Here is a 17,650-nt window from a genome sequence, read left to right on the forward strand (position 1 = left end):
TTGAGAATATGACGTTGAAGTATTTCTATAAATCAACGATACTCTCTTAAATTCAGAAAGAGCTGAACGATCACTCTCAATCGTTTAAAAGATACTAAACTAAAATGAAAAACTTCTTCGGTCTAATAACGAACAATTGGTATTCCTAAGTATAAAGATTCGAAATGGTTGAACGACGATTTCCTATCGTTGATCAATAGATTTTTTTTTTTTTTTAATCTAATAGCAATGGATCGATGGGAGAATGCCGATATCGGGATCTCCACCCGCAGCAAAAACGGCACCGATGGGCGATCCAGTCAGACGAATCCTCTTTGAATTAATCATAGCTTCAGGGGGAATGTCACTGAAACTTCTTGGTCAAGAGCGATAGATGCATCCAGAAGACTTCAGACGTTTCGCTGACTTAAGGCGTAAAGGTACCTACTGACTTCCTCCAGGACGTCATCAGAGATTCAGATGTGTCTCCAAGGGCAACTTCGGTAATTTCGAAAACAATTGCTGACGTCAGTGTAGGACATAACCGAATTCAGAACTCGCTGCTTCCAGAGGTGTCCCGACTGATTCCAGAATGTGGTGATATCACAGACCTCAAAATAGATATCACTGTCTTTGTGGACGTCTTCGCTGACTTCGGTTCTGTGCGTTCACTTCTGAAGTTCTCCCGTAGACATCATAATTTGTTCTCACTGAACTTACTGCCTTAATATGTTATAGAAAGTGACAGCTGTCTGGATCTTCGTCGAGTTCTTTTCAATTGCCTTTGAATAATGCTTCGAAATATATTCGTTACCCTCCGAAAACTTCTGCTCATTTGGATTTTCTTTGTTGGTGAGTAATATGCTTTAAAAAAAATATGTACGTACGTTAACCTTAATTATGACCATGTTAGGTAAATATGGAAATTCAGTTGGGTAAATCCTCGTTGGAAAACAATTATAATAATATTAATATTCTTTGTCAAACTGATCTGCCCCCTCCCCTCTGTGTGTGTGTGTGTGTGTGTGTGTGTGTGTGTGTGTGTGTGTGTGTGTGTGTGTAAAACTAACAACTTTCAGTATTTTTACCTTTTTTTGATAAACTAATCCTTTTAGACTCTAGATAACAAATAGCAAAATTAACTCTCCAACCAAAATCTCCCAGAGACCCCACCTTCATTCCCTCCTCTCTCTCTCTCTCTCTCCCAGGCCCTTCGTCATGCGTCCAGGTCATCAGATTCCAGGAGGACGGCGTGGCTTCCCCGATCACGGAAGCTGTCTACAAGGGGAAACTGAGTAGGTCCACCCTGGTGGACTCCTTGACGCTCTGCGCTCGCTTCAAGATCTTCTTCCTACACACTAGGGCGACGCTGCTCTTCTTGGCCGACAACGTTGACAGCAAGATTTGGATGCTGAGAGCAGGTGGGAGGAGGGTTGGGGGTGTAGGAGTGGGGGCGGGGTGTGAAGGAGGGAGAACGATAAAGGGTTAATTGGGTGTATAGGCCACTGAAGTAGGAGGTTGTCGCTGTCTGTGGATCGAATCTGTCAGGTATAACTTCCGAGGTTGAGCGAATTGGATATTTAACGAAGTGCTGTTGCTTAATGTTTGTGATTATATATGCGCATAGAGAATATATTATCTATGTCATATATATATATATATATATATATATATATATATATATATATATATATATTGGTGTTTTCGTCTATTTGTTTACACAATGAAAACAACTTTATGACATACAATATGCAATAAAAGACATGCAGCCTGTAATACATACCACATAATATCACTTTCTTTCTACCTTTCCAGAGGTGTGGGTTGACAAAGTGCGGGTGGCCATATCTCACACCTGGAACTTCCAGCCTTTGCCCAGCAACTCTGGGCATTCAGGTGAGTGCCCAAGCGCCCTTCGAAGTTACCAACAAAATTGTCAACAATTTTTTGCAAAGTTTTCAATGATATCTTAGATTCAATCGTAGTATGTTCGTTAGTTTTTAGATAGATGTCCCTACTGTGTAGGTTTTTGATAATGTCTTTATTACGAAGTTCTTAGTGAAGTAGTCATGCCGTCAGTCAGTTTATATTATATATATATATATATATATATATATATATATATATATATATATATATATATATATTGTTTAATAAAGACAAAATCCACGAAGGAAAGTGTAACAATGGAGCACAGCTGCGAGGCCTTTCAACTTAGCGTCCTTTACAAGGCCTGCTTAGTAAAGGATGAGGTGTTGTAAGGCCTTGGAGCAGTTACTCCATTGTTTCACTTTCCTTCGTGGATTTTGTCTCTACTTATATAATCATCACGTACCTTATTTTTGGCGATTCAGTTATACATACGTATATACATACATACAAACAACCATAAATGGGTTACCTTTTTTTTTTTGCTTAACCTCTTAAACAATAGTAATAAATTTATCAAAATTCTTTCTTAAAAGATGCAGAAAATGATTCTGAGAGTCGTCACCCCCCTCTTCCCCTCAGATGGTACCACCTCTGCTTCACCTACGACCACACCAAAGGACGCATCCAGACCTTCCTGAACGGGTACGTGGTACGGCAGATGTTCTACAACGTCGGGCGGCCCGTGAAGGGAGACTTCGCCAAACTGGGGAACGGGAAGACCAAACACGAGAGCTACAGCGGTGACCTGTCGCAGGTCAGTGGCGGTATGGTTTAAAGCTTCGCTGTGCGTCCTCAATTTGTCGGGTTCGATGGTTCGCGCCCGTGAGCTGGCAAATATCTTATGGACTAAAAAAATTCCCCTTCGGTTTAGATATATGAAAATATATTAATTCCGAGGTAGAGCGAATTAGATATTAGAGGACGTTTGTAGCTCGATGTATTTGCATGAATCACGCTAATGTGATATGACTCATATACTATATATATATATATATATATATATATATATATATATATATATATATATATATATATGAATTTTTATCACATCACCGTGATTCATATACACGCATCAAGCTACAAAAGCCCTTCAACACCCAATTCGCTCTACCTCGGAATTAATATATTTTCGTATGTGTTAACTGAAGGGGGAATTTTTTAGTTGATAATCATTTCGTCCTCTCGTGGATTCGAACCAGCGCACAGAGGAGAAATCAGGACTTTAGTAGAGTTACCGACCAGGCCAACAACTGTAAGGATAACTTCGGTAATCTGTCCGGTTCCCATATTCCCGATAGCTATTCTTACAGTTTTATTTATATATATATATATATATATATATATATATATATATATATATATATATATATATATATATATATATATATGTGTGTGTACAATTACATAACTGTTGATTTGTTTCTCCAGTTGAAGATTCATGAGTATTTTGTTATTATTATTATTATTATAGATCAGATGATTTTCCTAATTTGTCAACCAATCCGTCTCTTTGGTTGGTATTTTAAGATTCACAAACATCGTGATGATATTGATTCATTCTAAAAAAAATTAGTTTTAACTAGAATAAAAACGAATTATAGAATATTCTTTTCAAAACTATCGTCAGATCCTCTGAGGTCATTTCTCGGTTACTTTAAATTCTTACTTAAGAAGGAAATAGTATATTCTTTTTTTTTTACTCGGCGTCAGTAACCTAGATGTAGTGACGCCAGTTTTAATAGCCATAATCAACCAGTCAATCTCTTCTGCACAATGACAACCAAAATTCAGTTGGTTTCAAGTAAAATTATTTACAGTTATTCTTTTCATGAATGTTTAAACTCGTGAAATAGCTTAGTCTGTGTGTGTGTGTGTGTCTCGGCAGGTAAATGTGTGGGACAGAGTCCTATCCGACAACGAGATCCTGCGAATCGCCAGCTGCCAAGCCGATCCTCAGGGGAACTACATCTTCTGGGAGGCCGGATGGACGCTATACAACGTGACCTCCTACGAGATGCCCCTGCCGAAGTTCTGCCAAGAGGACACGTCCAAGCTGCACTTCTGGTTCCCGAGGGTCCTCGAGACGGAGGCGTTGTACATCTGCGAAGCCCTCGGGACCCACCTCCCCACCGTCACCAGCCTGAGGGAGTCGCAGCACCTGTACGAGATCCTGAACGAGAGGTGGCCCGACTCGGAGAAGTGTCCTTTATTCTACTGGAGCGACCTGAACGACAAGCGGACCGAGAACGTGTGGATCAGGGGGTACGACGACAAGGTAGACAACGAGTCCTACTGGGCCCCTGACGAGCCCAACGGCTATCGGTACGAGAACTGCGCGGCCATCCAGCCCGACGGCGTCATCGACGACGACTGCGCCTGGATCAGGTGCGCCCTCTGCACCTTCAACGAGCCCCAGCGGTTCATCATCCGGGGAACGTGCGAGACCGAGCTCAGGAACGTGTACTTCGTGGCCTACCAGGAGGAGTTCGGTGGCTTGGTCTTCAAGAGCTACGGCTCCTACCACATCCGGCGGGATAACGGGACGTGGTACTACGTGGACACCGTCAACGGCGGCACCATCGCGTCCATGGAACACTTCGAACTGGACTACCCGATGGGCCGCCGGTGGTGGCTGCTGGAGAGGGACCTGTGTGAGGACAAGAGAGGCCAGAGGAAGCGGCTGCTCCTCTCCCCCTGCAACGACGACCAGTTCACCTGCGACGACGGCACCTGCGTGCCCCTGCCCTTCCGCTGCGACCTCAAGTACGACTGCCGCGACCAGAGCGACGAGCTGGAATGCGAGCTCATATCCTTCCCGAAGGACTACCACGCCCACCTGCCGCCGAGGGTGCCCCGCAAGGCGAACAGCAACGTCCCGGTCGTGATCCGAGTCGTGATCAAGTCCGTCGACATCGAGACGGTGAGCATGGACATGCGGCTGTCCTACGAACTGGAAATGTCGTGGTTCGACAACCGCCTGGAATACATCAACCTGAAGGCGAACGAGAGCCTCAACGCGCCCAGGGTCGAGACCATGGCGAAGCTGTGGTCCCCGATCGTGAAGCTGCTCAACACGGACACCATCGACGAGTTGCTCATCTCGACAGACGCCGTGGCGTCGATCAAGAGGCTGAGGGAACCCGTCAGGAGAGACGACTCGGTGGCTGCCGAAGGTGAGCAAGACCTGGAGGTGAGTTCGGGTTTCGAGCTCTGGTGGTGGGACTCGACGACGTCGGAATATTCCACCGAGCAAAAAAGGGTCCTTGGCGAGGAGATCGAACGCTTAGGACTCTCTCAATACTCAGTGACAAAAAAAAAAGAAAGAAAAAAGAATACGTAGAAATGATTGCATTGTTTTAACTTTTTTGTAAATCAAAAGGCCTTAAATATGTATCTAATACTCACGAACTATACGAATTGATATTCATTATTGGGAGTCAAAAGTATTTGATAAGATTATCTCACCGGCATTCCTTGATAAAAGACCGTACAAATTAATATGTTAGTATGAACTCTTATTGGTGATCACAGTATTCACTACACAGCATATTGAAAAAAAGCCCCCGTGAAAAAAAAATAGAGAAAAAACAAAGTAAGGGAAACAGTAGATAGCTATATTGTACATAGACCTTCATATATTATATATATTTATATATATATATATATATATATATATATATATATATAGATGTCTATATATCTATATATATATATAGATATATATAGAGATATATATATATATGTATATATATATATAAATATATATATATATATATATATATATAATATATATATATTATATATATATATTAATATATATATATATTATATATTATATCCGTAGCCAAATTTAATTACTAACTGCTTATGTGCATTGCATTTAAGGAGAGAGAGAGAGAGAGAGAGAGAGAGAGAGAGAGAGAGAGAGGAGAGAGAGAGAGCTTTCTATATAACACAGATACCAACTGAAAACCCACTAGCACGTACACACACACACGAGAGAGAGAGAGAGAGAGAGAGAGAGAGAGAGAGAGAGAGAGAGAGAAAGAATCTTCGTTCATATTTATACATAATGATTGCTTATCATAATCCAACACACGCACACACACGAGAGAGAGAGAGAGAGAGAGAGAGAGAGCGAGAGAGAGAGAGAGAGAATCTTCGTACATATTACACATAATGATTGCTTATCATAAATCCAACACACACACACACACACGAGAGAGAGAGAGAGAGAGAGAGAGAGAGAGAGAGAGAGAGAGAGAGAGAGAGAGAGAGAAAGAATCTTCGTTCATATTATACATAATGATTGCTTATCATAAATCCAACACACACACACACACGAGAGAGAGAGAGAGAGAGAGTAGAGAGAGAGAGAGAGAGAGAGAGAGACCTTACCTTACAGACCTTACAGTTCATTCGGGTTGCCCATGTCCCTCAGTGTGAGGCACCTCTAATGTCTACTAGAGTTTTGCTAGTACATCTTCCGGTATATTTTGCATCTTCCAATCTTGGATGGTCTGGGATGCAGTTTAGATATTTGTCGAGCTTATTCTTAAACACATCTACGCTCACTCCTGATATATTCCTCAGATGAGCTGGCAACGCATTGAATAGACGCTGCTATTCCTTCTATCTGTTTCTATGCCTGAATTATCATGTAGCGTTCTCTTCTCCTTTCTAGACTATATAATTTTAAGGATTGTAGTCTTTCCCAGTAGTCAAGGTCCTTAACTTCTTCTATTCTAGCTGTAAAGGACCTTTGTACACTCTCTATTTGTGCAATATCCTTTTGATAGTGTGGGTACCATATCATATTGCAATATTCAAGTGGACTGCGAACATATGTTTTATAAAGCATAATCATGTGTTCAGCTTTCTTGTTTCGAAGTGCCGTAACAACATTTCCCATTTTTGCTTTACATTTTGCCAAAAGAAATTGCTATTTGATCATTGCATAACATGTTCCTATTCATCATCACACCAAGGTCTTTAACTGCTTCCTTATTTGTGATTGTTCTCATTATTAGGTCCCCTCCCCTATATGCATATAGCTTTCCTTCTCTGTCTCCATAATTTATTGATTCAAATTTATCAGAGTTAAATAACCATCCTATTTACCTCTGCCCAATCATATACTTTGTTAAGGTCTCTTTGTAGAGCGTTCCTATCTTCATCACAAGTAATTTCTCTACTTATTCTTGTGTCATCAGCGAAACTACTCACTACCGAATCCTTAACATTACTGTCTATGTCTTCAATCATAATAACAAACAGTATTGCAGCTAACACCGTACCTTGTGGCACACCGGATATTACCTTGGCTTCATCCGATTTCTCATCGTTTGCAATAACTATCTGTTTTCTGTTGTGTAAAAATTCTTTTAACCATCTTCCTACTTTATCCACGATTTGTGTTTCTAATTTTCTTCGCTAATATATTATGGTCCACTTTGTCAAAAGCTTTGCAAAGTCTAGATAAACCACATCTGTTTCATTTCCGCTTTTCATATTTTTGAATATGTTCTCACGGTGGACTAACAATTGGGTTTATGTACTTTTTCCGGGTACGAAACCATGTTGTCCTATTATAAACAGATTATTTTTTATTAAATGTTTCATAATATTTTTCTTCATTACCCTTTCATACACTTCATAATATGTGATGTTAGACTCAGAGGCCTCTTATAATTACTTGCCTCTAGTCTGATCCACTCTTGAAAGTAGGGTAATATATGCTAATTTGTGCTCATCATAAATTTGCCTGTATCTACACTTTGTCTTAATATATTGCAAGTGGCTTGCGATAGAATGAACTACTTTCTTAACAAAATAGCAGGAATTCCATCAGGCCCTGCTGCAGCTCCATTTTTAATTTCATTAATAGCCTGCACAATATCAGCTTCATTAATATCTATGTCAGCTAAATATTCACTATTTTCGTCCCTTACTTCTATATCATTATCTTCATTATCTATTCTAGGGGTGAATTCTCTCTTATATCGTTCTGCCAATATGTTGCAAATTTCCTTTTTTTCATTCGTTAATCTCCCTTCAATTCTTAGAGAGAGAGAGAGAGAGAATCTTCGTACATATTACACATAATAATTGCTTATCATAAATCCAACACACACACGAGACCTTACCTTACAGACCTTACAGTTCGTTCGGGTTGCCCCAGGTCCCTCAGTGTGAGGCGCCTCTAATGTCTACCAGAGAGTTGCTAGTACATCTTCCGGTATATTTTGCATCTTCCAATCTTGGATGGTCTGGGATGCAGTTTAGATATTTGTCGAGCTTATTCTTAAAACACATCTACGCTCACTCCTGATATATTCCTCAGATGAGCTGGCAACGCATTGAATAGACGCTGCATTATCGATGCTGGTGCGTAGTGGATTAATGTCCTGTGTGCTTTCCTTATTTTTCCTGGTATAGTTTTGGGCACTATTAATCTACCTCTGCTTGCTCTTTCTGATATTTTTAGTTCCATGATATTTTCTGTTATTCCTTCTATCTGTTTCCATGCCTGAATTATCATGTAGCGTTCTCTTCTCTTTCTAGACTATATAATTTTTAAGGATTGTAGTCTTTCCCAGTAGTCTAGGTCCTTAACTTCTTCTATTCTAGCTGTAAAGGACCTTTGTACACTCTCTAGTTTGTGCAATATCCTTTTGATAGTGTGGGTACCATATCATATTGCAATATTCAAGTGGACTACGAACATACATATGTTTTATAAAGCATAATCATGTGTTCAGCTTTTCTTGTTTTGAAGTGCCGTAACAACATTCCCATTTTTGCTTTTTACATTTTGCCAACAGAATTGCTATTTGATCATTGCATAACCATGTTCCTATTCATCATCACACCAAGGTCTTTAACTGCTTCCTTATTTGTGATTGTCTCATTATTAGGTCCCCTATATGCATATAGCTTTCCTTCTCTGTCTCCATAATTTATTGATTCAAATTTATCAGAGTTAAATACCATCCTATTTACCTCTGCCCAATCATATACTTTGTTAAGGTCTCTTTGTAGCGAGTTCCTATCTTCATCACTACCGAATCCTTAACATTACTGTCTATGTCTTCAATCATAATAACAAACAATATTGCAGCTAGCACCGTACCTTGTGGCACACCGGATATTACCTTGGTTTCATCCGATTTCTCATCGTTTGCAATAACTATCTGTTTTCTTGTTGTGTAAAAATTCTTTAATTTAACCATCTTCCTACGTTATCTACGATATTGTGTTTTCTAATTTTCTTTGCTAATATATTATGGTCTACTTTGTCAAAAGGCTTTTGCAAAGTCTAGATAAATAAAACACATCTGTTTCATTTCCGCTTTTCATATTTTTGAATATGTTCTCACGGTGGGACTAACAGTTGGGTTTTGTGTACTTTTTCCGGGTACGAAACCGTGTTGTCCTATATTAAACAAATTATTTTTTATTAAATGTTTCATAATATTTTTCTTTTCATTACCCTTTCATACACTTTCATAATATGTGATGTTAGACTCACAGGCATATAATTACTGCCCTCTAGTCTTGATCCACTTTTGAAAGTAGGGGTGATATATGCTAATTTGTGCTCATCATAAATCTTGCCTGATATCTACACTTTGTCTTAATAATATTGCAAGTGGCTTTGCGATAGAATGAACTACTTTCTTTAACAAAATAGCAGGGACTCCATCCGGCCCTGCAGCAGCTCCATTTTTAATTTCATTAATTGCCTGCACAATATCAGCTTCATTAATTTCTATGTCAGCTAAATATTCACTATTTCTTCTACTTCTTATTTATATCATTATCTTCATTACTATTCATAGGGGTGAATTCTCTATATCGTTCTGCCAGTATGTTGCAAATTCCTTCCTTTTTTTCATTCGTTAATCTCCCTTCAATTCATCAGAGGGCCTATTTCTATTCTTTCTTTTATTCGTCTTCTTCGCATATGAGTATAATAGTTTGGGGTTTTGTTTTGCTTGATATTTAATAGGGTTTTTTCTTCCAAGATCCCGATTTTTCATTTTCTTATGATTGTATAATCTTTTGTTCTGCATTTTGTTTCTATCTTACTTTTTAGTTCTATAAAACTTTCCATGCATTTTTTCTTTTGCAAGACCTTTTTTCCACTTTCTGATTTTCTGGAACAAGATCCTTCTGTCTCTTGGTATGCATGAATGATGTTTACTTTTCTTCGGTATATATTTTTCACTATTTTCTCCAATATATAATATCTCCGTATTTACCCTTATGTCATCACTTACGAAAATGTTATCCCAATCTTTGTTTAATTCTTCATTAATTTCTGAACCATTTATATTTTTACTGTAGAAGTTGTATTTTCCATATCCTTCCCACTTTTTCATTTCTGCTTATCTCTATTTTCACTTGCTTTGGAATGAACTGTTAATTCTATGACATTATGGTCTGAAATACTCGCATTATAAACTATTATTTCTTTAACATAATTCATCTCGTTCACAAATACTAGGTCTAAAAGTATTTTCCTTTCTTGTTGGCAGGTGATTTATTTGTTGAATGTTGTATTCTAGTAGCATATCTAATAGCTTTTCAAATTGCCTCTTATCTTCTGCACTACTATTACTCTCTTTTTTTATATGTATAAGTACAACCACAATCTCCTATTCGTTTTCCACCATTCTACGAAAGGAAAGTTGAAGTCACCAGATAGGAGATAGTCCAGTCCTTGTGATTTCTACATATATCATCCAATTTTTCAATTATTAAGTCAAACTCTTTAGTATTAGGAGGTCATATATTACTATGTTCATCAATTTTTCAGATTCAAATTCTACCGCTATTAGTTCACATTCTGAGTTACTATATTTTCTCAATATATTTTCCTTGTTTTTTTGTCTTTCCCATATATTGCGGTTCCCCTTGATTCCTATTTTTTCTATCTGATCTATAAGTTTGAACCCTTTATTTGATCATCATTCCCAGTCTCTTGGGGAATACCAGGTTTCACTTATATTCATTATATCTATTTTCTTTTCATTTTGGGTTAGTTCTTCTAAGTACTCTATTTTTTTTTACTTTGAGTTACTCGTAAACTAAACCCTGCGCATTCATCACTATGATGGTTTGCGTGTCTTCATTAATAATAAGGTAGTAATAAGGATTTTCCCATGTCTCTTTCCTGTTCTGGTATGTTGTTCTTTTTTGTTTTTTCATTTCCAGAAATTCTGACATTAAAAAATCCAACTTTTCCATAATATTTCATCTTCCTTCATCATAATTATTCATTTTGTGTCTGAATCTGCAATTTTCTCCGTTTCTGCAATATCCATCTTGCATAATAAATACAGTTATTATCTCTTGAGTAGAATTTCGGAGCTGATGCTTTGAAATTTTTTGCTTGAAACACATCTGCATATCTCATGGTGGTTTGCTTTTCTCTTTTACCTGATATTCTTGATTCTCTCTTTATTTGTTTCTTTCTTATTTTGGATTTTATTACTTGGTTGGTTATTTATTTGATTATGATTCATGGCTACAGGGTGCATATATTTGCATTTTTTTTGTGCGAAACTTACATCCTTTTCCTTCTTTTAGGTTTTTTGGTTTTTTACATATTTTGGATGCAGATCTCTGCAATCATCCCCATATCCATCTAAGTATGCCACATTTTACATATATTTTCATAAAGTTTTGACATATCTTAGGATGTTTGTAGTAACATCTTTCTCCAAATCTGCAATTCCCTCTTTTCAAAAGGTTGCAGATTTTGTCTTTCTTGTCTATTTTTTCCTCTTTCCCGTCATTGTGTAGATCTGGGTAGAGCCTCTTCGGGATTTGCTTTTCTGTTGTCATATCGTAATTTATTTCTTCGTAGGTTATGCTGCTTTATTGCCTCCATATGTAGTATCAATGAGTATCTCTGCATCCATACTTTTTACTTGTTCTGTGTTTTCCTATTTTTTTCTGTCATTTCATTTTTGTTTTACTTCTCTTCCGTTTTCCTCTTCTTCTTTTTCTTCTTCTTCTTCCTCTTCCTCTCTTCTTCATCCTCAACTATTTGTACATTCAATCTTGATTTAATAACATTGTCTATCCATGATAGACATGTTGAACAAAAAATTCTTGTATCTTTTCTCAAATCTTGTATTACCTCAGCACACTGTGGATGGGTCGGAAGTTGATGCAGCACATTTTCTGATTACGGTTTTGTGGATGACTATGCTATACCAAACCTTACACAGTTTGCATGCTTTTGGCATTCTTTTTCCTAATGCATCAATTAGGATATTCACAAGATTCACCTTATTCATTTTCTTTGTCGGAATATGTTGGTTATGTATATTTTCTTTATGAGTCTCTTGACCACTTGGATTTTATTTGGAACTTCTTCAATTATTTTCAAGATGTTTTCATTAGATTTGTTCCAGTTTGAAGGATTATATCCTTCTAATATATCTATGAATGCTTTTGTATCTTTTTGGTTAGGACTGTTGCTGATTTCATAGATGAGAAATGCCAGTTCCCTTCCTGCTACCTCATCGTATTGCGAATCTGCTAAACACGCCAAATTACGCCACCTCTTCCCGCAGTTGGAACTTACTGCCATCTTGTTCTGATTTATAGTATTACACTTGATAAACTAACTTAGAAGACGCTTTATCCTACTATTTTCACACTAATCTTATCACCGATAGTTCACGAACACTTCTAGATATTTCTCAAATTCTAGTCGTATGTTAAACTTGTGATATCTGTTGATTAATCTGACTTCACGCGGGTACGTCTCACCAAGCAAGATGGCTACTACGAGGAAGAGAGAGAGAGAGAGAGAGAGAGAGGAGGAGAGAGACGAGAAGAGAGAGAGAGAGAGAATCTTCGTAATATTATACACTAATGATTGCTTATCATAAATCCAACACACACACACGAGAGAGAGAGAGAGAGAGAGAGAGAATCTTCGTACATATTACACATAATAATTGCTTATCATAAATCCAACACACACACACGAGAGAGAGAGAGAGAGAGAGAGAGAGAGAGAGAGAATCTTCGTACATATTACACATAATGATTGCTTATCTTAAATCCAACACACACACACACACACACACGAGAGAGAGAGAGAGAGAGAGAGAGAGAGAGAGAGAGAGTCTTCGTACATATTACACATAATGTTTGCTTATCATAAATCCAACACACACACACGAGAGAGAGAGAGAGAGAGAGAGAGAGAGAGAGAGAGAGAGAGAGAGAGAGAGAGAGAGAGAGAGAATCTTCGTACATATTACACATAATGATTGCTTATCATAAATCCAACACACACACACACACACACACACACACTAAATCAAGTCCCCTCTTACAGTGGACGTGTTTTCGGGCGAGGAGAACCCAATCACCGTATCCCGGAAGTACTCCACCACTTACACCTGTCAATTTGACCTGACCTTGTTCCCCTTCGACGACCAGCATTGCGACATGCACCTCCAGGTCGTCTCGGGCCTCGTCTCCTTCCTCGAGGTCCATCCCAACTCGAGCGTGACCTACTTGGGAAGCAAAACCCTCAACGAGTACAAGGTCAGTAGCTCGCTGGAACTTCTCAGTTCCAGAGTTCCAGAGGTCCTTCGTTCCTCACGTCGTGCGATTGGAACTTCTTCAGAAGGTCAAGCGAAGGTGCAATGCGTTACTAACCCAATACTATTCTCTTTGCCTTTTAATGCATTCTCATCTATTTACTAATTTATTAATCAATTTCTTCTTTTTTTTTTTAATTAAGTGAGATCTCTTCTTACTGCATTTTCCTTCATCTCCTCTTACTTCTTTCTAATGAACACCATATTATTCTTTGGAAGCTTGAATTCTAAGTCAATGGCCCCTGGTGAGCTTGTTCCATATGAATGGGTTTCATCTGAATAATAATAATAATAATAATAATAATAATAATAATAATAATAATAATAATAATAATAATAATGGCAGAATTTACAGAATTGGTTTTATACAAAATTCTCTCAATTCTTCTAATTTAATAAAATATGTTTGAAAGAAGGTCTGTTTCCAGTATACACAAATAATAATAATAATAATAATAATAATAATAACTAATAATAATAATAATAATAATAATAATAAAAATAATAATAATAATAATAATAATTAAAGGTGGTGTCACGTGACCTCGTTTTAAGACTAGTCAGAATCTTATGGTTCGCGTGATGTCGCTTTTATTGACTCTTCAGTTTAAAAAAAGGTGCTGTCATATGAGCCCATTCCTGAAGATTCTGATCATAGCTTTCGCAAAGTATACTTTATTCATTACATTTGACTCAGTGTTACAGTCCTGATGGTCTATGGCGAGAATTTGCCATCATAATGGCTCCTGTCAATTTGCTGGTAGGCCCAGTATATCTCTTAGCTTCATGAAACCTTGCTTTAAAACCAAATAGCCAATCCTCATGACAAAATTGAAGTCAAAATTGCACGTGTAATCCTACCTTTAGTATGCGGCTGCAACATTTGAAAAGTAAGAAAATAAATCAAATCGAGCCCCTGTGACATCGCCCTCCTGATCTCTGAATGGTTAGTGGTAGTAGTAGACAAGATTTGTCTCTGAAACGGCTCCTTTGAGAACCTAACGCACTTAAACCGCCGAATGTTCTTCTTCGCTCCCTTATTAGATGGGACAAGAGACGCGAGTCCTTATGACACTGCCCTCGTGAGCTGGGTACGGTAGCAGAAGACAGGATTTGCCTTTCAAACGGCTTCCTCTAGAACCTGACGTATTTTGACCACCAACTCTTCTTCTTCGTTTCCTTACAGATAGGACATGAGACGCGAGTCCGTATGACACAGCCCTTGCGAGTTCTATGTGGTAGTAGTAGTAGCAGAAGTAGCTAACAGGATTTGCCAACTCCTCTTCTTTGTCCCCTTACAGATAGGACACGAGACGTGAGTCCCCATGATACAGCCCTCGTGAGCTCAGTGGTAGCAGTTATAGAAGCCGTAGTAGTTAATAAGATTTGCCTTTGAAACGGCTCCTTCTAGAACCTGACGCATTTTAACTGCCAACTCTTCTTTTTCGTTCCCCTACATATAGGACAAGACGTGAGTCCCCATGACACAGCCCTCGTGAGCTCAGAGTGGTAGCAGTTATAGAAGCAGTAGTAGTTAACGTGATTTGCCTTTTAAACGGCTCCCTTAATAACCTGACGCATTTTAACTGCCAACTCTTCTTTTTCGTTCCCCTACAGATAGGACAAGAGATGATGCTCTTGGACGGGACCCGAATTCCAAGCGAGGTGAGAGTCCGCATCCCGCTGATTCGCCTCTACGGGCATTCGATTCTCAACATCTACATCCCTTCCCTCATTCTCATCATCATCAGCTACCTCACGCTCTTCTTCAGGACACACTTCTTCGACCTGAGGATCATGGCTGCCCTCACGTCTCTGCTCGTCCTCGCTACCCTTTTCGCACAGGTGGGTTATTGCTGGTTTCTTTTGTACTCTTAATTCTTTGACTATGGATGAGCACTAACATACACACTCACATACGTGATACATACATACATACATACATACACACACACACACAGATATATACATATAAGCATTAAGCTACAAATGTCCTTTAAAATTCAATTCGCTCTACCTCAGAATATGGAAATATATTGATTCTGAGGTAGAGCGAATTAAATTTTAAGGGACATTTGTAGCTTAATACGTATATAGGAATCGCGGTGATGTGATCAGACCCATATATATGTGTGTGTGTGTGTGTGTGTGTGTGTGTGTGTGTGTGTGTGTGTGTGTGTGTGTGTGTGTGTGTGTGTGTGTGTCTAGATAAACATTATTTCTACTTTGTGCCATCTGTAGATTTGAAACGAGTATACAATATTCGGCAAATTTAACAAATCTCCAGCTCGCTGAAGTTCAAGTACTGTATGGCTGGTTGATATTTCGCTGAAAATGCTAGAATAGTAACTCTCGCCCTACTCGCCTCCACACCCACCCCCCCCCCCGCCCCCCGCCCCCCTTTACAAAATCGACAAACACAGGAGCGCATGAGATAAAGTTCTACATTTGAATCACATGCCGAAACTGGATTCTCCAGGCACATATATTGTCTGCCAGCTGATTCTTCTAGCTGTTAAACTAATAGGCAAAACGAACGACTGACGAGTCATTTCTATTGAAGGGCTCACCGTCGTGGGGAAAAGAAGCGTCCAGAGAGTTCAGGAGATAAGATTTAAAAAATGCCCGAAAAGTCATTTTCACTGCTCCATTTCATCGCCGTCTTAAGTGAATCACAGTTCCGAGCAATGTTCTCTTGTGTTACTCTGTAGCTTGGCTTTCTTTCTCTCTGTCTTACGCACACAAACACGCACGCACTCTCGCGCACACACACACACAAAACACCAAGCAGCGGAAACATTCTGTGGGTGGACCTCTTGGAAAACAATCGTCTAATTTTTAAATTTCTCCGACAGGCTTCTGACTCGCTCCCACAAACCTCATACTTCAAGATGGTAGACATCTGGCTCCTGTTCTGTGTGATGATGACCTTCCTGGTGATCATCTTCCACATCCTGATCGACAAGCGCTTCTCCCAGGAGACCCAGGTGAAGAACGTGTCGTTCTCGCCCGACAGGAAGACCATGTTCAATATGTACTTCGAGAAGGCGGCCACCATGTCTCTCGAGACCCTCGAATTCCTCGCCAAGGCCATAGTATTCGCACTCTTTGTCGTCTTCATCATTACCTACGTAGTTATCATCCTGGTGTAACTAATTACCTACGTGGCTATCATCCTGTTGTAACTAGACCTATTACCTACGTGGCTATCATCCTGGTATGATTAAGACCTATTACCTGCGTGGCTATCATCCTAGTGTAACTAGACCTATTACCTACGTGGCTATCACCCTGGTGTAACTAGACCTGTTGCTTTCACGTTAACTCCTTTCTAACGAACACCACATTATTTGGAAGCTTTTGAGTTTCGAGTCAGTAGCCCTTGTGGTGGGCTTGTTCCGTATGAATAGGGTTCATCTTCTGAATGTTTTTAAAATAATGATAATTTCTTGTTTCCGTTGCTACCCAGCCGGTAGCGTCGTCTCTTTGGGAAAATTCAATGTGGAAATTTATGTTCTATAGCATTCTGCCAAAAACTACCCCATCATTCCCGCTTGTATCTACAAAATGCTGTGAAGAGCTCGAATTTAATGCAAAACTTGAATATTCAAGTACTTTAGATTTCCTGTGCTATTGTCAAGTGCTAACTACAGAAATGAACCTAGATCAAATATGTTCATCCTCAATAAAACCAGACTGTTTACCTAGGTACTTTTTTTTTCTTCAGAAATCTTGTACATCGTCAGTATTAACTCTGTTTTCTATTAAGACAATCTGCGTTCCCAGCAAGTTTATACATATACCTCAAGGCAGGGAAATGGGGTTATGTTACCTTTCCTGCCTTCATGAATATTGTTACTACTATTGTTCTTACCATTGAAAGAATAATCTGAAAAAAAATGAGAACTTTCGATATTTTATCTTTAATGCTTTTATTACTGCCATCAAATAAGATGTTATCCAAACTCTAGGTACATTTTTTATTTGATTTATATAGATTTTTGACATTACGCCAAGCACTGGTGCAACTAAGGCCATTCAACGCCGAAACGGAAATTGACAGTGAAAGGTTGGAAAGGTGTTACAGGAGGAAAACCTCGCAGTTG

General features: G+C 38.8%; 1 protein-coding gene across 1 annotated transcript; it reads left to right on the plus strand.

The window, feature by feature from the left end:
- The first annotated feature begins 228 nt into the window (after positions 1 to 228).
- Positions 229 to 17,231, plus strand: LOC135199717 (uncharacterized). Its single transcript, XM_064227873.1, is given in 9 exon segments — positions 229 to 298; positions 1,188 to 1,400; positions 1,795 to 1,851; positions 1,854 to 1,875; positions 2,491 to 2,665; positions 3,797 to 5,084; positions 13,277 to 13,488; positions 15,162 to 15,389; positions 16,400 to 17,231. Coding segments are annotated over 9 exon segments (2,562 nt in total). The 3' UTR covers positions 16,697 to 17,231.
- Positions 17,232 to 17,650: the final 419 nt, after the last annotated feature.

This window comes from Macrobrachium nipponense, chromosome 26 (genome assembly GCF_015104395.2).
Source record: "Macrobrachium nipponense isolate FS-2020 chromosome 26, ASM1510439v2, whole genome shotgun sequence".
Classification (NCBI taxonomy): Eukaryota; Metazoa; Arthropoda; class Malacostraca; order Decapoda; family Palaemonidae; genus Macrobrachium; species Macrobrachium nipponense.